Genomic DNA, 27,500 nt, shown 5'->3' with positions numbered 1-27,500 from the left:
ATTCAGTGAAATGTAGTGAATTAGAGAGAAAAGTGGGTCTCCCGCTAGTAAAGGGAAACAGTGTTACAATATATTGGGGATAATGTGGTGGAGTGGAGATGTTGACCTCAGTCCTGGTAGTCAGTTGTGTGCCCATCTAGTCTTTGGGAGTTCTGACCTTCAGCTCAGCAAATGACATCCAAACACAGGCATTGATTTAATACAAACACAACTGTGGTGGTAATAGTGAAAACAACAAATACCATGAAAAACTATCAATGTGGTAGTATCTTTACTATAGAACAATTCCTTGTCTCTTGTGGGATTCGAAACCACGACTTCCTGACTACTAATCTTGAGTTCTAACAACTACGTCACGGGGAGGCGGTGCACAAATGTTCTTCATTGAAATAATTTAACAGGGGGAGGGGAATATTTTAGAGAACGGAAAGTGAAGGAGGGTCAATGTTTTGCACAAAGAAGTAGGGAGGGCGTCATAATCTATGCCACAGACCGGCCCCATCCCTCCCTCTTTACTTGTAATTATTGAAAGCTACCTTACTAGAGAGGGGGAAACCGCTTTCCCCTGTTCGGCTTATAGCAATAAACCACCTTTATACCAGGCGGTTTATACCAGTAAACTTAATACATGCATTCGCTATGGTTCGTGCATACATGAATATTTCGTTCACTTGTCCAAACCTCATCAAAAGCATAAGTGTATACGAATACACCGTGCCCACTGGTCGACCGGACCCCTCTTGTATTGGCCCCAGTAGGTGTAATGTAACAAGAGGAAATAGTGACAACTATTTCACCCTGATAAATTCATAAGCCAAGTCTGGATGTGTTCACCAACACTTTGCATTGGTAGGATTTTCCCAAATATATACATCTGCCATGGACTTTAACGTTGGTAAGAAGTTTAAATTGAACAGTGTCACGTAGTTTGGTTGTAAATAATAGAATTAACCATCATGATTGTAACCTCCTTTATGAGAGAGAGAGAGAGAGAGAGAGAGAGAGAGAGAGAGAGAGAGAGACAGAGACAGAGAGAGTCAGACAGACAGACAGACAGACAGACAGACAGACAGACAGGCAAATATAGAATCTGACAAGAAAAACAACTATCATGAGACATATACAAAGTAAGACAGAAACATTGACAAATAACGACGAGAAAGGCAGTTAATGTTTATTCCAAAGAAGATTTAGCGATACAGTTTAACTGAAAGTAGAATATGTCAACCCAATCCTAATACCAAGTGACACGCTATATAAGTTATAATTGTAAATAGCACTACTATCATCATACACCGTATTTTGAACAACTCAAAGGACAGATAATAGATAACAAAATGAAAACGTTCATAGTTTTTACTTTGAACACAGCATTGTAAACTTTGTTTGAAAGACGTATCCAGTAAGCACGATTAAACGAAATAGCAAACTCTTCCACATAATAAGAGCTAAGCTTGAAAGTAGCCGTCTGTTAAACTTAGATGTCTTGCGTTCTTCTGATGGTCGGACTTAATTTGATAACGCCATTGGGTCACAGGTCACATTCAGATATTATTGTGGTCAGTTTATTTATATATGAAACCATCGCAACAACATGAACCTGGAATGTATGAAAAAGATTAATTAACAAAAACCAAACCAAAACCAAAAATCTGAAAACAGCGTTTATATCATACAAAACATAACGAATGGAAATTGTATTGGCAGGAATATGGGCCAGAATAATTCTTCTAAGAGACAGACAATCACACAAACAGACGTATAAAGACACATAGAGAGAGACTGGCACGCACTGGTACTGACACAATGACGTCGGTAGAGAGATCGGCATAACAAAGAAACATACAAGTTTCTATAGAGGGGAGAGACGGACAGACAGACAGACAGACAGACAGACAGACAGACAGACAGACAGACAGACAGACAGACAGACAGACAGACAGACAGACAGACTAGACAGAGACAAAAAAACTCACTTGGAATCTCGCAGATATATCCTTTTGGTCTGAAATTACAGTATTCATCATCCCACGATTGTCTATTACCTCTGAACCTATCAAATATTTAATCACAGAAAAAAAGAGTATTAGTTTTTGGAAAATTAATTGGACAATTGAACATATTTTTTCTAAAAGTCGAATGAAAATATGATGGCACAAGGCGAGAGGTGGGAGAGATATTTACCAAAATTGTACACAATCCTGGCCTTCGACATCTTTTTTGTCCTTGTTGTTTGGTTCTTTAGGCGCCCAGTTGGTGTAATAATTGCATTGTTGAACAAGTGGTGTGCCGTCACTCCAGATATACTCGCCTTCTTGGTTGCGATCCTCTAAGCCAAACATGAAGCCATAGTGTTCAATACACGGTTCTTGGTCCAGATCATTATCCTGAATAAGATTAAGGACTAAAGAATCTATTTCAGCATTTTTCAGATTAGCAAGTCGACCTCCCAAGGCCTTACACATAACGGCTGCCGATTCCTGATAAGTGAGACCAGGGTATGGGTCCCCTTGTTCGCAGAATACTTGGTACTTCATGCACACACATATACTCGCATCTAAAACATAAAGAAGGGAATGGTCACATCATAGGCATCAAGAAAAAGCATTTATTAGTATAATAAAATAAAAAGTACATATGACATTTAATTCCATATAATGAAATAATAAGTACGATAACAAATATAAGTACATCAACAAATTTTAATATATAACATTCATAATTTGATGTCATACCTGTACCTTGTACCTTCTAGTTTGCTTACAAGTCAACTCCTTACTGACAATAACACATTTTTGCATATATGTTTTTCGTCATCATCATCATCGTCGTCGTCGTCGTCGTCGTTGTTGTTTGTTAGTTAGTTAGTTAGTTAGTGTGTGTGTGTGTGTGTGTGTGTGTGTGTGTGTACATTGTGTGTGTTTTTGTTTGTTTGTTTGTTTGTTTTTTGCAATTATAGCGTTTCAAACACGGACTTGTTGTTTCACATTAGTTCAAATAGATAGACATTATGAAGTTGTTCATTAATTTATTACATAGTGAAAATAGATAGGCCAAACTAAAAACCCATACTTATCCACATGGCCATTTTAGGAACAGAATTTCCATAGTAGACTAATAAATTAAGAATGGAAATTAAATATACTTACCTGGAAGCAGACACTCGCCTTCCGTCTAAAGGAAAAATAAATAATAATTACATTATACAAACCTGTAACTGTAATCTAATGGATACAATTCGTTACAAATGTACACGTATCATGTCTAATCATTGCCATTTGAACAGTTTTAGCGACTATGTTGTTGGATGTCAGATCGACAGTTGCCGCTGTGTAGTTACTCTGTTGTTTATTCAGCGGTAAATTGCTATTACAGCTTACTCATGCACCTTTAGAGTCACTCACCTCGAACTCCGTTATGGCTTCTGAGAAGATTACAGCCAAAGTAATGAAAAGAATTGATTGCAAAATCATTCTCATACCCTGAAAGAGATAGCAAACCAAAGTGTGATATGAGAAAGTAGGTTACCTGCTGATGTCACTTCTGCTGGTTTTGGGATGTTTGGTAAATGTTGCTAGCAAGGACGTGTTATAACTATGAGCTAGAGTTTTTCATAACTTTTTCATAATAATATAATGAACGAACGAACGAAAAAACACGAATATTGACAATTCCTTCATTGAGAGAAGTTGGTCAACACAAAAAAGACAAATTATTTAGTCAAAATGTTTTACGAAAGATGTGTAGTTGCTTACCTTTAGTATTTCTGTCCAGTTTAATCTATAGATTCACTGTCGGTACGTGTTCGTGTGTATATGTTATCAATATTTAATCCAATATATATATAACCATTCATTATAATAATAGAATACATTTTGTTTGTTACTTGTCAATTTAATGTCAGTCTAATGTCAGTCTAAGCCGCACAATCTGATGTGCAAAGCTGTGTTTATAGTATGACAGACTTCAGTTAAAGAGACAAGTCCTTTGTCTAAACAAGTAATAGCATAACAACCATACGGTCCAAAACTGATTTCTTTTACTTCAATGACAACTTTATTGTCTCTCCCTATAGTGGGAATTCTCACGAGTGTAAATACTTTCAAATTATATAATTTTTAGCCCACTCCCAAGATAACTATTAGCCATATGGACAGGACTGGTACTTGGTATTGAAACACTCATACATCTAGTCGACAAATGAAGGGTTAACATTTTACACTGAAAAGAATCCACAAGGGTGTATTGTCCTCCGAAATTATCCATATCTAACAGTTTGAATGCAGACTTTCGTATAACAATAAAAACAGCCGTTTAAGGGCAGAGGTAGACGGATCAAGAGGTCGCCTTGGTTTCTAATTTTCCGATCCAAAGTAAGAATATTTTACTGTTGTATGCCATATTTGTATTTTACATTGATATACTCTGTCGTCTGTATAATTATTGTTTCTTTAAATTTGTATTTTTAAATGCCAGAACTTGTAATTTTCCTAGAAATTAGTGTAATTAGTGTATTCGTGTACCATTGACATAGTTCTTATTTCTAGGAGCTTTGGTGGGCATGTTCTGATAGCTGTACTTGTTGTATCACGATGTATACATAATGTTACAGTAGTATACATTGAAATACAACGTACTTCGACACTTTATTCTGGATTCAGATTTCGTGATTTTAATAGTAAGTTACTGACCTATCATAGAACTGTCATTTTAAGTAAACAGTCGGAACATGTCGACTCCTAAAAGTGAGTGCAATTGTTCAAATTTATTATTATTATTATTATTATTATTATTATTATTTTATTTATTGTAAGAAAACGCGCTACACATGCGTATCAGTGCGTTGTACAGACTGAAGTTTAAAAAATTGCAATAAAGTAAAGAAAATAACAGCACACATAAAGGGACTAAGTGTAAAACTGACCGACTAAAATAATTCACAATGTATAAAAACCGACAAGTTAAAATCAATCACTTAAAATGTTGTCTAAAAAGATGTGTCTTTAAACTACGTTTAAAAATGTCAACTGTCATTACATTTCTTATTTCAAATGGAAGTGAATTCCACAGAGAGGGTGAGCACACTGAAAAAGATCTATTGAAATTGCCACGTGGTTGGACTAAGAGTAGCTTAGATCTAAATAGAAGATGTGTTGCAAAATTTAAACCGTAGAAGACAAACTGCTTTCGCCCAGGACGTTTTATGTATAGATTATGGAGTTGCTATTAATGCACTAATGTTACCTTCTGCAGCTCTGCCAAGATTTATGTGCAGTTGACGTTCGTTTGTAGATTAAATCCAATTTGTATATATGGCTTTATGATATGTTCTTAGTTCTAACAAATCGGGGCTGTCAGTCAAAATTATATCATTTACTGTTCATAACTGTCATCGTGAATCAGTAGGTGGTGATATTTTAGTGTAAACAAGTTAAAGCTGAGACCAATAAAATGGGCTGATGTATTTTGATAAGCATATGCCGTCCAACACTAGTAATGTGATTCTGTAATATCTCGTTGACAGCTGTATTGTCCCTTCCTGTCATCACTATAAGTAGGAGTTGCTTTCTAATCATGTAAACATTTGCGCTCACTCCTAGGATAGCTATTAACCATATGGACAGTACAAGTACTTCAGACACTCAACCATCTGGTCTATAAACGTTCGCGAACGGCAGGTTGTTCACCCTTCAGCTTGTATATATAAATCACGATAAACTCTATATCATATTTAACCTATTACGAGGTAACATCACAAGTTATTATCATCACTGTCATTTTCCTTCCATTTTGGTTTCAGTGACGTTGTCTGTTTGCACAAACCTCCAATTAGTGCTGTATTATGCAACACATCTTCTATTCTTGTCATCGGAAAGCGTTGAATATTTTGCGCCTTTTTTCTGTCCATACACGTTTCAACGCTCAATACATGTATATTGTTCACATAGAGTTCGATATATATTATACACGATAGTAAACAGAGTGGGATGGTAGAGGAGGAGACAAGTTATCTTGGGAATAATAATTATAAATGATGTTATTTTTTCACAACTGTGGGTTTGTAAGACAACCAAGTATATGAGTACAACTACAATATCACACAACCACCTGTTGTTGTTGTTGTTGTTGTTGTTGTTGTTGTTATTGTTGTTGTTGTTGTTGTTGTTGTTGTTGTTGTTGTTGTTGTACACGGATACAGAGCTTGATGGAATTGGTAGGTAATATGAAAATAAACATGCACGGGTTTTCGGAAATTTCTCCAGCGTTGCGGACTCCCACAAGAAAAATGGAAACCCATATGCTTGTTTATTGTCAACAATTGTGCTTTAAATCTTGCCCAAGGACTAATGAGAAACAACCAGCAGCGATGAGACTGGAGATTTGACCACACTAACAATTCAACCACCATGATTACACATCTCGGTAGATTGTTTATCAAATAACACAATGCATAAGAAATTTTCTCGCAATTTTTCCTTTACTGCTGTAAATTGCATTGATTTGTCAGACAACAAAATAATAGAACCGTTTCACTGCTCTGTTATAAAACGTTAAATGTGTAAATAAGGAAACGAATTGTCGACATCATGGTTGGGGATTCTAAATGCTATATTGCCGAGGTTTAGCTTGTACGCATGCAAAGTAGTGTAAATTTTACTGAAATATATAGCTATGATTCAAGTGCATTTTATCGTTATTTTTCTGGATTACTTACAGCATATTCAGTCACAATCTGTTTGTACGCCCTCAAGTGGCAGCAATTAAAAAGGGCTCTAGCGTTTGTAATCGTTTCGTTTAATTCAAGGCAACAGCGCCACTGACGTTAAAACAGATCTCTACAAACACTGAATATACGACCTGTCCACTTACCTACACGTCTATATGCCCACCAAATAATGAAATCATTAGCAGAAACAATGAAACGAAAGGACAACAGTTAAATGAATTCAACATGGGCCAATACAATAGAGAATTAACATTTGAAAACAACAACAATTAATTTCAAATGGAAATTCATCTGTGTATAAACCGTAGTGTTCAATTTGAACTTTTGTTCCAAACACGACTTGAAAATTTACTTCAGTCTTTGTCAATAGATTGACCCGTATGTGGAGTAGTGTACCAAATTCCTTGCCAGGGCCAGACCAACACAGGCCAATGTCAACATTCATACATAGGGGAGACAGAGAGATCTCTTAAAACCAGATTTTTGGAACATAGAATACCTAGTTCCAGCACATCAGAGGTTGCCCAACACATCGAAACTAGACCTTTTCAACGAGGAGTGAAAGAAGATATTTACATCCGGGCTCTTAAACCATCACTGAACAGCTAGAGACGAGGGCGATATAAACTTCCACGCACCTATGACCCCTTATCAGGCTCACGTGTCCGCAAGGTCAGGTTTACTGAAAATAGCGGGTCAAGATGATCTGTTGGCAAAGACTGAAAAGTGCAGTCGAAAATGTCAGGTAAATTTTCAAGTTGTGTTTGGAACAAAAATTCAAATTGAATACAACAAAATTTTTTTACATCGTCTATGTGAGATTCATTATAATGGGAATAGTTGAAGTTTGAATTTTCTTTAATCCAACAGCATTCTAAATTATGAATGACTATTTCTGTTGGTGATAAAGGCCGACAAATAGCAAAAGTTGCTTGTCCTTATTGGAAGCTGTAAGTCCTTACTTGATGACATTTTACAGCTACCCCCCCCCCCTCATAAAAATGATTGGTGGATTTTTTGAACTTATCATACTCAGTGTTGACATTTTCTGTAAAAACCTACTAGACCAGGACTGGAGGAAAACGAGATCTATTTCACCAAACTCTTTTTCCACAAGTCCTGTGAGACGATGTTGGTATTATTGCAAAGGTTAAAAGTATCAAATTTACAGGTGTTGCGCCCCCGGGTGTCTGTACTTGGCTCGTCTCAGCAGCTCACTACTGTAGAAAGTCGGATTTTTCCCTGCTTTTCAGGTCTAGACATCCCGTGCCTTGGTCGAAGCACGTTTGTTGTATGCAGTTCGTTGCTGAGGGAGGGAGTGTTGGTCACATGATCAGGTAGCTATATATAGCAACAGGTGTCTACCGTCATGTTCTCTCTCGCTGGACACTATGTAGTCAACATCGTGTCAAATACACTCTTGACACAATCTCTTGGCTAACCTTTCTTTTTCACTCCTTTTCTGTTAACGTTAAAACCTACTTCTTCCTTTAGGGAAACATTTCTTGTATGCCTCTATGAGGTTGAGTTGTTGGTTTCTTGAATTGGTCGTGATATTTCGGTTTCTTTAGTTGTGTGGTGGTCTAGAGACATTGGCATTGGCGAACGTGTCCAGTCTGTGTACATGTTCTCAGTTTCACAGTGTGTGTTCTGTCATACATTAATTAAGTCAGTCGAACAGCTTGGTGAAATGGAGCGGGTTTTTCACGCCTATCAAAGGTTGGCCTTCACTACCACTTACTACCTTTCCTAGGCATGCCACTCTAGTATTTTATGGGGTGTCAAAGGTTGGCTATCGATACCACTTACTACCTTTCCTAGGCATTCCATTCTAGTATTTTATGGGGTGTTAAATATCGGAGCTTTCTTGTCACATTACATTTTTATCATGATAATGATACATCAATAAGATTGCACCTTATTTCTCCTATATGATCTTCCAGGATTTTTTTACATAAAATAAGTTAAAACTTGTTATTTTAGACTCGAAATGGTCTGTATACATAAGATCGAATGTTATTTGAATTATAAAGGTTTCTTTTTTTCAATTTAATTCACCAACTGATGAATAACTAAGTTGACCTGACCAATCCAATGGCTGAAAATTGACAAAATATGTGATTTCAGAATGTTGGGTTAAGAATACGTCAATATACACGTCTCATGTTGGAAACCAGTGACCTTGAGTGCTACTTTTTACCCTCTGTAATTAACAGGCTGTAATATTACTCAAATTCAAAAGAGAGAGAGAGAGAGAGAGAGAGAGAGAGAGAGAGAGAGAGAGAGAGAGAGAGAGAGAGAGAGAGAGAGAGAGAGAGAGAGTACAAAGAATATTTGCATAGCCATTTATTTCATCAAAATGTAGAAATCTAAACTAAATAAATGTTACTCATTATCTTCAAATTTCAATCGGTCATAAGGACAGACAAGTTGCGACGACTCTGCAAAGCTGTGTTTGTCCTGTCGGAAATCTATCTGTCTCGGACCGGTCTTGTATAGCATTCCATGTGTTGATACGGTCTGGTTCAGTTTGTTTGGATGTGTTATCTTGGTGTAATGGCAACTTTATGTTTTTAGCCTATTTCTTGAGTCAAGGATTCTTCACATCTCGTTGCAGTCATGATTGCATTCCCATTGTTGTATTCTACCTAGTTATTTATTATAGTGAATTAATAAACTTATTCATCACGAACTTTAAAACACATTGTAGTCTGGCTCGACACAAATCTTACTAATTTATAACACTGCTACATTTCATTATCTGGCTTGACAAAAATCTCACACAACGCTACATTTTATCGTCTGGCCCAATAAAAGTATTACCGGCAATGCTACATTTTATCGTCTGGCCCAATAAAAGTATTACCAGCAGTGCTACATTTTATCGTCTGTCCCAATAAAAGTATTACCAACAGTGCTACATTTTATCGTCTGTCCCAATAAAAGTATTACCAACAGTGCTACATTTTATCGTCTGTCCCAATAAAAGTACTACCAACAGTGCTACATTTTATCGTCTGGCCCAATAAAAGTATTACCAACAGTGCTACATTTTATCGTCTGGCCCAATAAAAGTATTACCAACAGTGCTATATTTTATCGTCTGGCCCAATAAAAGTATTACCAGCAGTGCTACATTTTATCGTCTGGCCCAATAAAAGTATTACCAGCAGTGCTACATTTTATCGTCTGGCCCAATAAAAGTATTACCAACAGTGCTATATTTTATCGTCTGGCCCAATAAAAGTATTACCAGCAGTGCTACATTTTATCGTCTGGCCCAATAAAAGTATTACCAACAGTGCTATATTTTATCGTCTGGCCCAATAAAAGTATTACCAACAGTGCTATATTTTATCGTCTGGCCCAATAAAAGTATTACCAACAGTGCTATATTTTATCGTCTGTCCCAATAAAAGTATTACCAGCAGTGCTACATTTTATCGTCTGGCCCAATAAAAGTATTACCAACAGTGCTACATTTTATCGTCTGGCCCAATAAAAGTATTACCAACAGTACTACATTTTATCGTCTGGTCCAACAAAAGTCTTACTGTTTGTCGAGAATGACGACAAAATGTAGCTATGCTTGTAGTAAGATGTTTACATTTGCCTAAATATCAATATAACTGATGAGTTCTGAATATCCATTTTCATCGGTTCTGATTTGAATGATTTTTGGTGGAAGAAGAAAGCAATTTTATGAAATCAGTCTGACATGTTAAGCATTACAATTAGAAATACATAATGTCTAGTACAAGGATGCTTACAAATTAAAAGTAAAATTACAAATTTTGTAAAGAAATGTCCTAACAGCAAAAGTTTAAACGAAGTGCTTTGAATAACATACTTTTCAATGTCAAGAAATCATCAACTTGTGTAAAGAGTTTTAACATGTAAATTTCTTTTGTTCTAACTATTCAAAAAGTCCCTATCCTTATTGGAGTCGTAACAGGTGCAACCTTTTCCCCTAGTGTCATTGCAATTGTGATTATTCTGCATGGCTTTCAAGAAAATTAGTTAGAAAATTGCATAAAATGCTTTCCTCCCCGTAAAGTCAACAATTTATGCACCACTGAAAATGGACATTCAGAAACACACCAATAATGCCATGGTTTGAAAATGTCAACAGTGTTTTTAATAAACCCTGCACACTGGTGAGTTTTTGATGAAACGGGAAGAGAATGTCTGAGCATACAAATCAGAGAGAGAGAGAGAGAGAGAGTTGTGGGCTATTCAGCGTACTGTGTGTTAATAACCTTTAGTAGCTGTATGCACGACAAATTAAATCAAATTGATTTTTGGCACCGCAACCCAACATCAGGGCCTTAAACAGCTATCCTTATTTCAATCTATTCATGTACATCTTTTGGTTAATATCGACCATTTATTAATATGTATAATGTATAATTATTGGTATTTAACATTTTATTTTCAGTGATTATGTTGTGATTATCTGATCGAAAAATGATGCCAAAACTCCAATTACAACTAGTATGGTTTGAAATGGTGACATATTCAAACCAAGCTTCCATTTAAGATTAAGACTTGTTACTACACTGCCTACAGATAATATTGACAGCTGAATAGTGAATATATATTTGGTTATATGATGAAAAAAATGTCGCACTTGCAGGTAGCATTAAAATAATTCAAATGCAAACAGTAATGGAAACTCCAGAGTCTGAAATGGATGGTCTGAAACACTCAAAGAATAATGTCTTGTTATAGAAATCGAGAGTATATTCCTTTATTTGATTTACGTATTAGGCCAAATAAAAAAGTTGTTTGGTTCTGGTTACCCGAGCCCACCTAGTTTTTCACGTCGAACCTAACTTTGTTTAAGTATTCGAGAAAAATAATGATAAAGTCGCGAAAATCGTGAAGTGTCGCAAGAAATAGTGTGTGCGGAAACTGACATCAACTTAAAAAGACAATATAAAACTATTCTTCCAATCTATAATGGCTGTACATCTGATGGGAAGAAATAAACAACACAGAGACCATTTGGAAAATAATGAAAAACCTGAACTAGACACTCACACATGAAAATAATACGAAAAAATGAAATAAAAATTCTACCTACCCCACCTATTTTAAAATTCAATGTAATCGGAACCACACAAACTTTCTTTTACGCCTTAGTATAGCTTTCACAAATGTCAGACCACTGGCTCCGTCGCTATCTCTTGCTGTCTGCCTCTCTGTCTGTCTGCCTGTGTCTGCCTCTCTGTCTGTCTGTCTGTCTGTCTGTCTGTCTGTCTGTCTGTCTGTCTGTCTGTCTCTCTCCCTCTCTCTCTCTCTCACTCACTCTCTCTCGCTCTCTCGCAGTATAGCAAATGTGAATAATACTTTTATGATGTAAATTTTAAGCTACTTTTTCCCCCACATCGTTACTAGCTCTTAACCAAAGCTAATGCTGAAAACTAAGGGACTGTCATAAGACTTAATTTGAGGTTAGTACCGGTCGATACATCCCTGTGCAAAGTACGGACATGTTGTGTTTTCCAGTGTGTTATATTATTTTCAAATTGATGTTTAGAGATTAATCATACATATATCTTTTTGTTATTTTGTTCAATTAGAAGTCATTAAATATGTATGTTCTCGTTTACAGCTCATTACGTGTATATGAACAGTGTATGAGACATATATGACGTATGTTCTCGTTTACAGCTCATTACGTGTATATGAACACTGTATGAGACATATATGATATATAATGTGTAAACAGGTATTAAACAAGTGTTCTCGAAATGTAAGAGTGATTAGTAAGGTTTTTTGAAAACACTGATTTCTCTGAGTAGGATAGATTAGGACCGATGTAGTGTGGATGAGAACTGGTAGATATGTAACAGCTGCGATAATTATTTCTAAGGCTCTAAAAGTAAGACAAATTATATTTCTTCGTGTCAAATTGTAAGGGTTTTGAGTACTGCTTTCCACCAGATCGGAATAAATGAGAGATGTTATGATGCAATTTGAACATTTATTTCAAATTTGAAATATAATGTATTGATGTGTTTTTGAATAATGGGGGTTTACTCCTATTTCAGTAGTGGAGGAAAACTGACCTCTGATAGCGAAAATATCACCGTCGAATAATTGCATGTAAGGCACCCCTGTGAAACATAGATGCATATAATAGGGCTGAATTGTTACCAGAATTATCCACAACCAGAGAAGACTGGGTGAAGGCAGAAAGTGATTCATCGCAGAACGAAGAAGCCAATACTGTAAGTTATTTGCGTTTGTACCTTTACAAGATTCCTGTCGTATTTGTGCGAACGTGTACAACTTGGTCTGTGTGCTCACATTTCCTCATTCAATTTGTTCCAAAATTTAGATTCAGAAAATTGTTTGCAACAGTCACTCGTCTTTGTATTTGAACTAAATTTAACATTGCTTGTAGTCGTCACTGGACCACTGCAATGGCTAATCTATAATTACCTTGCTGATAGAAATTACGCCCTTCTTTTCCCTGGTGGAATTATTTACGTATTTCTTTGACGTTGTCTTTTTTGCTCAACCCCATCGATTGCTCCGACACAGAAAGGCATTCTTTTATATTGTAGTAGAAACAAGTATCCTACTATGTCGTCTAAAACATTTTCTACTGTTAGATCTTACTGTGGAAGAATAAAAAAGTGGTGACAAAGAAATCTATATCGACATTACTAAAGAGAAACTGGGCATTATTGGCCAGTTTATATCGACCAAAGTTATACACGCCATACCACAAAGATTTCTTATTACAGTCTTGCACTAATTGTCTATCCGATGATAGTTCACTATAGGGTCAAATGTTCTCATCCACCGCTTTAGATACTTTCGAGCTTACACATTCCATGTGGCCGGATGACAAAATCGTTGTTCTCCAGTATTGCATTGTTGTTGTTCAATTATTGATTATATTATTTGGAATATACATGCTAAGTCTATAAATTCGCCACTTTTTGCTGCCCTAGCTTTTTTACACTGATGGGAAATCCTGTCCTCTTTGTTCCAGTTAAAGCTTCCCGAGGTAGGGACGTAGCCAATCAAATCTTAAGGAATTCAACATATATAACTTCTTCGTTTTCAGACATTTTGTCTGAGATCATTCAGTTTTATTTGTACACGTGACACTTCTATACGCAGTGATATTAACAAAGACAAACATGATTGCGATTTACATGTCGATTATCTTTGCAACATTTCGAAGATCTGTATGTATGTATGTATGTATGTATGTATGTATGTATGTATGTATGTATGTATGTATGTATGTATGTATGCATGCATGCATGTGTGTGTGTGTATGTATGTATGTATGTATGTATGTATGTATGTATGTATGTGTGTGCGTGCGTGTGTGTGTGTGTGTGTGTATGTTTGTGTGTGTGTGTGTGTGTGTGTGTGTGTCTATTAACAATATTTTCTTGCAAAAAATCGCCATAGCTATTGATTGCCGTTATAATTTTGGTTTTACAACGTGATTATTTTCTCTATCTCAAGTTTACAAGGACGTCTACTATGGATATCAAAGTTATCTTCATTGCTGTTTGTGGTTTGGGTGTCGTTACTAGTATTAATACTTGTCCAGAGGGAACAAGTAACTATCCTGTAAGTATTAATTTTTCAGTTTTATTATTTTAGGAATTCAGTTTCAGAGTGATATTTGTCTTTTTCTAACAAAATGAAATTGTGTTCAGCCACAAGCTTGTCATATTAAAAGAGTTTTTGTCAATTGTCCAGATTCACGAGTTAGTGATGGTGGTGGTTGTGGTGGTGGTGGTGGTGGTGGTGGTGGTGGTGGTTTGTGTTTGTTTATGCTAATATAATTCGCCATTGATTAATTTATTCCATCAACAAATGAATTAGTTTAATCACTAAAAGTCAAAATCTTATTTTTCCCTTACATCAATTCAAGGACAACAATGGTATGTATCAACAACTTTTTAGTATATTTGACCTATCATGTAATCAAAAATAACTATAGTTGTACATCTAATATAGAATTTACAGCAGTTCATGACAACACACACTATACACACAACAAATCGGAGGTCTTACTATAGTTGGCGCTCGAAAGGTTGGATAACAAAGGTCGAGGGTGATATTACCTCTGGTACACCGCTCCAGTGCATTTAGCGTTCGGCGACCTGGCTTTGCTTCATCGTTTTAAAGTTAGCAGAAATGCCCGAGGGTCTAACAGCTAGATTAGTCAATCTTGTATATCTGATTGTAAGCTTATATTATGATAATAACCGTTTGAATTTATATCCAGTTGTTCATGACCAACCTTAGCTAATGAAGTATATATACAAATTGAAACTGGGGTAATGTATGCATATCGATTTCCCTATAGATATGGTGCCTTTGATTAATATGTATTATCTTTAACAGGCATATGTACAATGGAGTTTGATGTCGCTGGTGATTGTGACTGCAGGATATACGAGTTTTTCTGTGAACAACCTACTGACGAATTCCAAGCTGAAGCCAAAGCTATTTGTGAAAACCTGGGAGGTAGTCTCGCAATTGTAGATAATTCCCAGACAAGTCAAGTTCTTTTCGACTACATAGATGACAACTGTTTGTTTGACAAGTGGTGTATTGAACAGTATGGATTCTGGATTGGAATGAATGACATAGCAGTAGAGGACGAGCACGTATGGTATTACGATAATGGTGTATGTACTGAATTCACAAACTGGGCTGCTGGGGAACCGAACGACAACACGAAAAGAGACGACAAAGGACAAGATTGTGCTCAGTTATGGTAAGCTCTATTGTAAAATGTAATGTGAATAAACCGACAAAAAGGTTGACTGTTTGGTTCGAGGATGTTTGTACTTACGCATGTGCTTGCCGCCATATTTTTCAGTGTCTTTGGAATCTTTGCACATTTTCTATGGATGTCTTAAAGAGGAACATTTGTATCTCAATCAAAGTGTCTTGAAATTTGTTACGTTGATGAAATACAACATTCTATTATCTTTAACATATACCTATTCAAATCTGGTGTGAAAATTCGATTGTTTTCTTAATAATACAAACATCAAAATGTCTTATCTGTTTCATTGTTATTTCTCTAAACCAAACAGGTATCGTTCTAGAGGTGAGGGTAAGTGGGGTAAATGGGATGACGAATACTGCTCTTACAGAGAAAAGGGATACATCTGTGAATACAAAAGTAAGTTTCAGAACATATAGTTGATATTTATAAAACCATATGAGAGAGAGAGAGAGAGAGAGAGAGAGAGAGAGAGAGAGAGAGCGAGAGAGAGAGAGAGTTTTGCGCTTGAGAAGAAGAAAGTTAAGTCTGATTTTTACCTCTTATCGGAAAACTTGAATGACTTTAAACAGCTGCAACACAAAATAAGCAGTATGTCATTTACACAGGAAGATTTTAAAATTGACACACCAATGCCTGGAATATTGTTCCAATATATATAACTTAAATGCCCGGATGGAAGTCTTTATAATTCTGGTATTATTTTCATTTCAGTTCCTTACTGTAACTATGACGTATATTGGAATCATCGTGCTGTACCAGCTTCCTGCTGATAATATTGATATCAATCATCAGATCAAGATTGTTCTAATTCTAGTATATTTCCCACATCTATGTAGAACATTTGAATTAATGTTATCATCTACGTGTTTTAGCGAATCTCCTGTCAATTTAACAGTAATCATCAAATAAAATAGCAAAATGCAATATATTCTATTTTGTTCGATAACATATGTATGTATGTATGTATGTATGTATGTATGTATGTATGTATGTATGTATGTATGTGGTCATTCATGTGGTCATTAGTTTTGCTTGGTTAAGGCCACCTGTTACCTCAACACCATCATAACCCAATTCAACAAGTTAATCCGAATGATGTGTTGTCATATTATATGATCCACTGTTAAAAACTAAAGTGCTTAGAGTCTAGATACTGAACACAGAAGGTTGTGTCTTAATGTGTCTATATGTATTTATTTAGAGTGAAGAACTTAAGGTCACAAATGAAAACATTGTAGTCGTAACTCATCAGCTGTTGACATATTGGATACAAGAGATATTCCTGAACATTTTGAATTGCAGTCAGTATTCTGAAAATGTCAAAGACAAACTCCCAAAGCTTTCATGAACATTCCAATAGAAATGGTCGCTATTCAATGAATTATTGAAGTGAGGTGGGTAGGGTACAGCCTTATTTCAAAGTAGTTGGGCTCCTCTTCCACTATCACTAGCAATGTAGTATATCGGGCTATATTGTTGAATGAAACAAGTTAGTTTATATAAAACACCAGTCAGAAATTGCTTTAATTATGCATTTTATTCTCTGGGAAAACGCTATTGGAAAACTAATATTCTATTTAACATCTTCGCTAGAGTCAAGAAAGGAAATAAATAAATGACGATGTTTCCTATAGGGTTGTCATGGAAACACATATATTGTGTTTAGTTGTCGATATCGTCTTTGATTTAATTAGAGCATTCCACTGCAAAAGATAAAAAAAGAACAGTTTACAACTGAAGTTTTCTAAGGTCAAATAAAAAATAGTGTGTTTCTTAAAACCGGACTGTCTCTAGTTTAAGCCACCGACCCTAAACGTTTTTCACGTGCAAAAAGGTTCCCTGTAGACTTTCTTGCCGAAGTATCTTTAGTTCCAATTTTACTACCACATTCCAGAGAGAAACGATGCCATTTCAGTCTATAACAACACAGTCTGCACAGTTGGGTTTGTTTACTTCTGAATCACATAATCGTCTTCATTTACTTCTTTTACACCTCATCAACTGTTACAGAAATATTGTGACCAACGAGTATCTTGTCTTTGGGTCGAAGTAATTAAAAATGAAATGTAACATAAAATAGAATCTCGACCTATCTACCCCATTTTCTGAAGTCATGTTATCGGAAACAAGCATTTTTTATTTTTACCTAAAGTGGTAATATGCTAAAAAAACTGTGTCTTTGATATCACGAAAGATTATAACAATAAGAGACAGGCAGGCAAACAGACAGAAAGACATATAGAAGTAAATAAACAATAAATAATAAACTAATAAACAAAACAAACAGTCAGACAAATCTATTTGTCAGACAAATAAGCAAATAGATAAGTAAATAAATACATAATTTGATATCTACAGACTAAACAATGACAAAGAGAGAGACAGACAGAGACACACACACATACAGACACACACACACATACACAAACAAACAAACAAACAAACAAACAAACACAAGCAAACAGACGGATATAAAGTAGATATTTAAAGAAACAGACCGGTTGACAGACAGACAAATCTCCACCAATTCGTTGTTGTTGTTGTTGTTGTTGTTGTTGTTGTTGTTATTATTATTATTATTATTATTGGGAGATATATATACTTATCAAAAAGACAAATATAGAGAAAGCATACAAAACCTTCATGTTGGCAGATAATACCCTTTGGTCTAAAGTTACAATATTCATCGTCCCATTGGCCTTTCTTGCCTGGTCGAAACCTTTTAACATAAATTCAACGAAACAAATATAAGTTTGATCATGAAAATCCCTGTACCTGAATGTCAGTCTCTCATTGTAAAAAATGTCGTTTAATAAAATTCTATCTTCGTTTCCGTTTATTGTGTATTGTAACTGAAGTTTTTGCTGGTTGTCTTTTATTTCTATGTATATTTGTTTTGGGGTTCACGTTTATAGGTGTTCATTGCCTATGTGTAAATAAATGAATAAATAAATAAATAAATAAATAAATAACTTGCATGATGTAATTTGTATGATATATTGTAACATATCTGCCTTGATATTCGCAATTTGATTTATAACTATCAAGATAGGCCTGAAACGTGCCACTGAATAAACACGTATGTTTGTAAGAATCCCATCCAAAATGACGCTTGTGTGACATGTATGGTAAATTTACAGTGATATACTTGGCAGCCCTGGACATGAATAGATAACTATGGCACATCCACTAAATGGACGAGGTATACGGTACTCAGACGGCAGGGGTATCGAAATAATAAATCATTATTTCCATGCAGAATATAATGATGTAATCCTGTATGCAAATGTTGTTATTATTATTATTGTTGTTGTTGTTGTTGTCGTCGTTGTTGTTGTTGTTGTTGTTGTTGTTGTTGTTGTTGTTGTTGTTGTTGTCGTCGTCGTCGTCGTCGTCTTCTTCTTCGTCCTTGTTGTTGTTTGTTCATATTTCTGTTAATTCGTATTTATCGATCCATTTGAAATATTCCTAACTACAAGAAAATAACAGATTTTGATCTGTCTGGTCGACTATTCTCATCACAATGGCAAAGTGCTCAGTTACAGCTAACCAATTGACAAATGTACATTGGCCATTCGGGACGACGACTGTAAACAAGGATCGACGAACATAGCTAATATGTGAATGCACATTCCATGCGATATCCCGAGAAAGATCAACAGAGACGGGGGCATCGAACTACGTAATTATTACAGGCTAATGATACCGCACCTAGTGGTCAGCTGTACATATCGAATGTATCATTCTGATGAGGATTGTCGACCAATCAGATCGAAAGCTGAATTCTAAAAAACACAATTGAAGTGCTTTGTGTTGTAGCCATGTAAATCATTATAATAACATAAATGGACATAAAAGGAGGAAGGATATGTAAACATACCACATTTGAACACAGTCCTGGCCACTCTCTGCATTCTGCTTGATGTTGTTATTAGGTTCATTTGGAGCCCAGTTAAAATGACTAGCTGGACAGTGCCCGGCACCCCAGACATAGTTTCCCTCGTCATCGCCATCACCATCGATAAGACCAAACCAAAAACCATGTCTGGGTATGCAAGCCTTCAGGTCGGCAATCGTTGAGATTTTTTCTCTCACCATATCATCCCTCTCTTTGGTGTTCAGAATAGCCAGACTGCCGCCATCACTTTCACAAAACTTCCTAGCATTTTCCTGATATGGACGGTCATCTTTGGGTTGTTGACAGTAGATGTCGTACCGTATGCATCCACATGTGAGCACGGCAGGTGCTTCAAAAGTGATGACTTATGGGAAAAAAATTAAATACGCAATGTCTGTAACTTTGTACTTTTGGTGATAGGTTTTATTTCTTTGAACTATTCTATAGTTAACCAAACTTAATAAAACATTGGAATGGTGCCCATCAACTGTCAGAGTTGACACAGGGAATTCCACTGTACATTCTCATATGAAATATACTTATATAATAATTCTTTGGTTACTAATACATTCGAAATAACATTATATATAGTCTCTCATCGGACTTCTTTGCGCTTACCTAGGGGACAATATAATGCTTGACAGATTTTCCTCAAAAGCAGTATATTACGGGAAATAAATCACATTGTTAACGATAATGATCAATAAACATTTATTTAAAAAATGAATAAATCATTTTAAAACAACAACAACAACAACAACAACAACAACAATAATAATAATAATAATAATAATAATAATAATAATATTATTATTATTATTATTATTATTATTATTATTATTATTAATATTATTATTATTATACTTCTTGTAACGTACTGTACACAGGTGTACAAGCTCGAAAGGAGAGTCTTGAAAAGCATGTTTCAAATTAGGTAATATGGTAACACTATAGAGAAAATAATTGTGATACTTTAGATTAGAAAAAAATTATACCAACTTACTTGGGTCGCCCTATGAAAGCATGATTGATTAAAGAAACATTATGTTAATGAATATATCATGTTTGATTTCCAGCAATCGGTATTTTTTATTTATCTTACAACTTGAAAAACAGTAGTGTGAAGTGTTCGATAAATACAAATACACATCAAATGAAACGAAAAAACATTTATTTGATTGTTTGGTGATTTTCTATCAACAAATAAAGATTTAGTTTAGTAAACATGTTTTTTCCAGTTTGGGAAATATTACATCAGTGTAAGTGATGTTTTAAATTCAAGTGAAGTGACGTTTTCAATTGAAATGATATTTCATCTTTTTCAAGTAAAGTTTACAGTAAAGGTTTTGGGGTCCAAGTTTATAGGTGTCCGTTGCCTATGTGTAAATAAATAAATAAATAAATAAAGCTGAAGTGTTATCAAACCGTCTGTATGCTTTATATACCAGTATGTGGCTCTGTAGATAACAGTCACAACTGTGGGTGAGTGTCATTTGTCACATGTTTATCAGAACAGGTGAAAGTTTGCATACACATATTAAAAATATTAGAAGCCCACTCCCGACAGATTCTGCTGTAGTGTACTGAGATATAATGCATGGATAATGATTATATGATAATTTTGATATTTGTATTGAAAGGCAAGATAATACATTCTGCTGTCAGCTAATGATACGATTACGTAGATATGATGGTCGAATGGTTAAAATTTATCTTTGGGCAAGATTTGAACCATGTACCTGGTAGGATAGAGGTTGCAATGTAAATTCCTTGATCCCATGCACTTACAGAGGCAGCAATGGACTGTATGCTTCCAAGGGAGTTGAGGAAGGAGGAGGGTCATTGTGCTGCTATTCATTCGTGACTAGGGATGGTTAATGTTAGCGCCTAGAGCTCTCCTGGGTAGAGGTGCATTATAAATACAGTTGGTGTACATCTATACATATATACACCTAGTACGGAGCTTCAATTGATACATATCGTAGTACAAAGCATATGACTGAGTATGGGAACTCTTGGTGTATTGTTCTTTAGTTGAGTATGAAGGATTTGTGATGTACTTACATATTTGTCATCATCGGCAGCTGTAGTTGTACACAACACTCCAAGGATGAAAGTAAAGATCACCTTCATATTCATCTTGATGCAGCAATCTGAGAATAAAAATATATATTATGTTTACGTGTCGTTTTCTCTAGAGAAAGCACGCTCACCATACGATCGCGAATTTATGCTAAAGATGATCATACAAAGTTGTAAAATAGAGTAAGTCCACAAATGTAACTCGGTGCAGTTTTATCCCGTGCCTTGTAGGAGATAATTAGAAGTAGTTTTTTTGTATGAAATTATGTTATGGCCAGGTATCCAGTGAAGATAGGAGCGAAATCCGTTGTGATGCAAAAGTGATGAACAGGGTCCGTATATCCAAAATAAAATGCTTTACAATTCTAATACTTGAAAGTATATAACTTCAAGGTAGTGGTTCGTTTGAGATGAGTTAGAACACAAGCAAAAAAAACCCAATTAAAACAGTAGAAGTTGCACTGGTCAATAACTTTGTAAAACGTTAAATTAGAATACTCACCTAATGTTCACTTGACAGTCGAGTATATAACGCTTGCAATGTGAAAGATCCAATCTATCAAGTATATATCGGCAAACGTTATCAGGGGGTTCGAGCCCAGATAATTCGCCAGATTGTAACTTTCTCCTTGTTCTGTGTTGGGCTATCACTAGTTTGATAAGTCCAAAGTCCTTAACTATACAATTCAATTACTAATACGGATACCCCGTATTATGATTGTTTTGACTCGAACCAAGTAATAATCTGTTTGTCAATGTGTGTTTAAGTACGTTTCAATACTCCCATAGAATTTAAAATATGGTATCCTCAGTAAATATCAAACAATCTACAATATTGTTTAGATTAACCACAATACATATCTACAAAAGATCACATATGTTCAAAATTAAAATTGAGCACAATTCCAGAGAGAGCGGGAGAGAGAGAGAGAGAGAGAGAGAGAGACAGAGAGAAACAGACAGAGACAAAGACAGAGACAGACAGACAGACAGACAGACAGAGACAGACAGACAGACAGACAGACATACATACATACATACATACATACATACATACATACATACATACATACATACATACATACATACATACATACATACATACAGAGAGACAGACAGAGACAGAGAGACTGAGACACACAGAGAGAGACAGGGACAAACAGATACATAGACAGACAGACAGACAGACAGACAGACAGACAGACAGACAGACAGACAGACAGACAGACAGACAGACGGACAGACAGACAGACTGTATAACAATACAACAATTCAATATGAAGTCATCATTTTTAAAGTAACTGTCTTGTACACATGTGGGTGCATACGGTACGACATCTACTGCCAACAACCCAAAGACGACCATCCACATCAGGAAAAGGAAGTGTTGTTATACATCAATTAACGGTATTAACAAATCATTTGACTGTATTGATAAATCATTTGACGGTATTGACGAGATGATTTTAGTCTTGATTACGCACCATAAAGACATATTTGAAGTCCAAACTATTACCAGTACAGGGAACAGACCGCAACCGATATAAAGTGTCAAATGTTTTTGTTAGTGTTGACTGTACGCGCGGTACTCTATGTAATCTATCCAATAATTGTGCTGGTCCTATATAAATACAGTGAAAAGACGGTCTACGAAGCGTTAATAAATCCCTTTTTATTATTTATCGTTAAGGTAGCAACTGTTCAAATATTATACCGTTATTTGTATTGGTTTTTTGCAAATGCACTGTGACAAAATGAAAAAAATGAAAATGGAAATTGGTTTAGGTATACCCTTTGTGTGCCATTAGTCCACTTTACGACATATGGCATATATACCGACCACCTTATTACCCAAATATATTCACATGTGTATCCATTCTTGATGTGGATAAATTGAGGAAATGGATAATAAATTATGTAAACTCAATCGGGGTTGTCAAAACGCGGGTATATATGTAAATAGTCTTAATATGTTCATCTGAATGCGCTGTATTAAGTAAATATTTGAATGTTTACAAACTGTCCTTTTCCGGCCCGTTCGATTTCTATTCCTCGCATGACAATCTTCTTCGTAGTCGAAAATTTACTTGGTAGATGGCAGTAAGATTGATTAAATTTAATAATTCTACCCTGTACGTCAATTCGTTAAATCCCTTAAAACGGTTGTTCTTACTTGTTTCACGCGTTTCTATCTAATCTTTGTTATTTTTCTTACTTTTTGATTTTAACAATTTTAATTTATTTATTTACAAAAGAAAAAAATGACACAAAGGTGACAGATCAAGCAAGAAGCAAGAGTCATGCTCAACAAAAAGACAAAGGAGTAGGAAAAGTAGGAAACGTGTGACATGTAACTCAATATTAAATTAAATCATCCACAGAATAATTAGAAAAAAAAGCGTCTTTTAAAGGCGACCATTTTCTCAGCTACATTTCAATGCCATTACTAGTTTGTGCAATTTGTTTATCGATGATTCTAGCCTGCGTCACTACCAACTTGAAGAGTCTAACATTTGGAAGTGGTTTTTGCAATTTGCAGTGGTACAGATACTGCTTCCCAAGGAGTAGTAAATAATTAAGTATCACTGAGAAATGGTTTGAACCCAACAATACTTTTTAATATTTTGCCAATACTTCAATGAACCGTTAGAATGATTTGGGTTGACTATCCTGTTTGTTGCTTTTGATTACTAGGGTTTCCTTAAACATTTAAACATTAAACTTTTTTAGGAAGACGGTGTAGATGAATGTTATCAAATTTAACAAGATAATTTTCACTAGTATTTTGTTTTGTTAGAGTATATGTGCATTTGATATCATTTTGTAAGTGTAAGAAAATAAAATAAAAGCCATTTTGCGTATTTCATTCACTATGCTATGATGTCATCGAATTACAGAAGCGAATTGAGATGCTTTCTCGAGAATGAAAGTGTTTTATGGAAACATATTGATTTGGATTCCAATCCTTAAAAGTCCACATAGTCTACTTTTAGAATATGCTATTTATTTTTTCGATTCGATTCAATTTGTGCAATTTTGATTATTCTAGGTGAAAATATAGGAGATGTAAATGAAAGTGTTCACTAAGATCCTCTCCAATCCTAATATGTACAGTTTACAATGGTCTATAATATGACATTCATGCCACGCTATCAGGCAGCACTGGCTTAGAAGTCTGATAGGGCTGAACAACACAACATATCTTACAGTGGTTTAGAAGTCTGATAGGACTGAACACCACAACGTATCTTACAGTGGTTTAGAAGTCTGATAGGGCTGAACAACACGACGTATTTTATAGTGGTTTAGAAGTCTGACAGGGCTGAACAACACGGTGTGCCTTACAGTGGCTTAGAAGTCTGATATGGCTGAACAACACAACATATCTTACTTGATTTGATTTGATTTATTTCAGCACAATAAAATAAACATTCAGTATACAGTTATACAGAAAACAGTTACAACAAACAAAACAAAATTGTGCTGTGATAACACAGAAAAGTTAAAAACTTATTTCCACTGTGGTCCCACATAGAACAGACAAACTCAACTTTACCAAAATACAGATTAAACTCACAAGAGACAAAACAACAATCAATAAAAAAGGAAGTCATCATTTACACATCGATCCATTAAATCATAAAAGAATCCTTTCAACCTTTTCTTAAAAAGAGTACTAGAAGTTATGCTCTGTACATTAGTTGGTACTTTGTTCCATTGCACACTGGCTGTATAAACAAAACTATTCTTATAAAACCAAGCCCCGCCTGGAATAAAAATAGAATAGGGGCAGGATCTAGTTCTATATACATGACTATTAAAAACCAATGGGTCGGATAGATACTTCGGTGCCAATCCTGTTGTAACTCTATGTACATGGTTGAGCTTAATATATGAAACCCTGTGGCCGACGGGGAGCCATCCCTATTCTTTGAAATGAGTTGGTTCAAATGAGTCCGCGGTGGCATATCCAGGACAAATCGAATAACCTTATTTTGAGAAATTTGAAGTTTGTGTTTGCTTTTCACAGTCAAAACACTATACCAATGTGAGCTGGCATAATCAAAATGGCATTGAACTAGACAATTAGCGAGTAGTTTTCTGATATTAGTATCTAAGAATTTCTTATTGCGATATAAAAACTTCAGACGAGAGTGTGATTTTTTAACAACCTTGGCTGCCATAGTTTCACCTGACAATGATTGGTCCAAGTCAGCTCCAAGGTATTGAACACATTGTCTGGCCGCGACATCAACACCGCCACACGAAACTTGCATCTCCGAACATTGTTTTAGTTTTCGATTAGACCCAAACAAAATGGATTCCGTTTTACCGAGATGCAAAGATAATTTATTATCAATCAACCACTGCACTCATTTAAATGTTCTAACTCCGTGCTGAGCTTCGCTTGGATCTGTTCAACATCTGTGCCAGACACCAAAAGAGCGGAATCATATGCATATAAGAGTAATTTACATGTCACTGCTGATTGCATATCATTTACATATAACGAAAAAAGCAAGGGCCCTAATATAGAGACCTGTGGAGCACCACAATTTATTGGGTTGTGGTTAGATAGGATTCCATTCATGTTTACGGCCTGAGTTCTACCAGACAGATATGAATTGAACCATTGCACTGACTGTTTACTCACGCCACAGGCACCGAGCTTTTCCAACAGTATCGCATGGTTAACTGTATCAAAAGCTTTTTGTAGATCTATCAAAACCATACCGGTCAATTCCCCTTTGTCCATGTTTGACCTGATACAGTCAGTGGGGTGGATTAGACAGGTGTCTGTAGAATACCCAGGCCGAAAACCAGATTGAAATCTATATAAAAGGTCATTCTGTTGAAGATACTGTTCAAATTGATTGTAAATTACTCTTTCTAATATTTTGGATATCACTCTCAAAATTGACACTGGTCTATAATTGCCTTCGAAGGTCCTATCTCCCTTTTTGTACAATGGTACCACTCTAGCACGTTTTAGTTCTGATGGTACTTCTCCATGGTTAATGGAGAGGTTTATAATATGAGTAAGAGGAGCACTAATTTGTTGGGCTCCATCGAGGATAAACCTAGCAGGAAGGCCATCTATGCCAGTGGCTTTGTCCTTGCCGATTTGACCAATAATATCGATAATTACCGACTCGTCAACAGCAGATAACCCAAAAGAGTTCTGAGATACATTTTGTTTTGAGTAGAAATCGTGCACATGTTTACTACCAAAGCGGCCTTTACTTAGAGGTAACTTGTTCACTAATGAAGAAGCTATGGTTGTAAAGAAATCATTAAATTTTGGAGCCACTTTTGAACTATCGAAGCTGATGTCATCGCCAAAGGCCAAGCCAATGTTTGAACTAGACGAACCTGTTTATCTAGAAGGTGTTCCCAAACTTTGTAAAGTTTTCCACAGTTCTTTAGGAGAATTAATACACTCCTTTATCTTGGACTTATAGTAGTCTGCTTTAGCCCTGGTCACCTTTTCCCAAATCTTGTTTCTCAGACGTTTAAATTCTTTGTACAATGATTCCCCACCCAGTTTTCTGAATAGAGAAAGTTTCTTATCTCTTAGTTTGATATCCTCTAAAATGTCTGAATCTATCCACTGCTCCGACCTTTGTTTGATTCTAACCTCCTTTACTGGAGCAAACTTGTCTACTACTGATATGAAAGTTGTCCTAAATATTTCCCAAGCTTTATCAACTTTGTCACAGTTGATGACATTAAACCAGTCGGTAAATCTGAGGGCGTTCTGGAATGAGTTAATGTCAAAGTGTTTCATTAATCGAATCTTTACAGTTCTATGCCGTCCTATTTGTCTACGACCAACTTTCCTAGTACAGAAAGTAATCAAGTTGTCACTAATACCCACTGGCAATACGCCAGACTGATATATCTTTTCCTCATCAGACACAAACATGAGATCAATTATCGAATTACTGGTATCAGTGATTCTTGTTGAGTCCTTAATTATTTGAGAAAGATCAGTCGCAGTGCAGAATGAT

General features: G+C 35.6%; 3 protein-coding genes across 3 annotated transcripts in view; 1 reads left to right on the top strand and 2 right to left on the bottom strand.

The window, feature by feature from the left end:
* LOC144453109 (perlucin-like protein) overlaps window positions 1–4,532 on the bottom strand; it is a 6,492-nt gene extending 1,960 nt beyond the window's left edge. Inside the window, exons 1-5 of the mRNA XM_078144387.1 lie at window positions 4,524–4,532; window positions 3,405–3,482; window positions 3,150–3,174; window positions 2,185–2,557; window positions 1,977–2,053 (exon numbers count right to left, since the gene is read on the bottom strand). Of these exons, the coding sequence (XP_078000513.1) occupies window positions 1,977–2,053; window positions 2,185–2,557; window positions 3,150–3,174; window positions 3,405–3,482; window positions 4,524–4,532 (562 nt within the window). The remainder of the gene's footprint in view (window positions 1–1,976; window positions 2,054–2,184; window positions 2,558–3,149; window positions 3,175–3,404; window positions 3,483–4,523) is intronic.
* A 10,594-nt stretch (window positions 4,533–15,126) lies between these two features.
* LOC144453108 (salivary C-type lectin 1-like) lies at window positions 15,127–16,279 on the top strand. The gene is made up of 3 exons (XM_078144386.1): window positions 15,127–15,491; window positions 15,817–15,905; window positions 16,221–16,279. Exons 1-3 carry the CDS (start codon window positions 15,127–15,129, stop codon window positions 16,277–16,279), a joined length of 513 nt encoding a protein of 170 aa, XP_078000512.1.
* An 811-nt stretch (window positions 16,280–17,090) lies between these two features.
* Window positions 17,091–21,250, bottom strand: LOC144453106 (perlucin-like protein). Its single transcript, XM_078144384.1, has 4 exons — window positions 21,196–21,250; window positions 19,390–19,771; window positions 18,149–18,228; window positions 17,091–17,212 (listed from the first exon to the last, which is right to left on the bottom strand). The coding sequence occupies exons 1-4, from the start codon at window positions 21,248–21,250 to the stop codon at window positions 17,196–17,198; spliced, it is 534 nt and encodes a 177-aa protein (XP_078000510.1). The 3' UTR covers window positions 17,091–17,195.
* Window positions 21,251–27,500: the final 6,250 nt, after the last annotated feature.

This window comes from Glandiceps talaboti, chromosome 23, assembly GCF_964340395.1.
Source record: "Glandiceps talaboti chromosome 23, keGlaTala1.1, whole genome shotgun sequence".
Taxonomy (NCBI): Eukaryota; Metazoa; Hemichordata; class Enteropneusta; family Spengelidae; genus Glandiceps; species Glandiceps talaboti.
This window is presented reverse-complemented; position numbering and strand designations above follow the sequence as displayed.

What these genes read in the sequence shown, in the direction of transcription:
- LOC144453108 (XM_078144386.1), top strand. Translation starts at nt 15,127, where the DNA reads ATGGAGTTTGATGTCGCTGGTGATTGTGACTGCAGGATATACGAGTTT. An exon ending in CAAGATTGTGCTCAGTTATG is followed by an intron (nt 15,492 to 15,816) that starts GTAAGCTCTATT and finishes TAAACCAAACAG; the next exon opens with GTATCGTTCTAGAGGTGAGG. An exon ending in ATACATCTGTGAATACAAAA is followed by an intron (nt 15,906 to 16,220) that starts GTAAGTTTCAGA and finishes TTTTCATTTCAG; the next exon opens with TTCCTTACTGTAACTATGAC.
- LOC144453106 (XM_078144384.1), bottom strand. Translation starts at nt 21,250, where the DNA reads ATGACCCTCCTCCTTCCTCAACTCCCTTGGAAGCATACAGTCCATTGC. An exon ending in TACAGTCCATTGCTGCCTCT is followed by an intron (nt 19,772 to 21,195) that starts GTAAGTGCATGG and finishes TTTTCCCATAAG; the next exon opens with TCATCACTTTTGAAGCACCT. An exon ending in CAGGACTGTGTTCAAATGTG is followed by an intron (nt 18,229 to 19,389) that starts GTATGTTTACAT and finishes TTATGTTAAAAG; the next exon opens with GTTTCGACCAGGCAAGAAAG.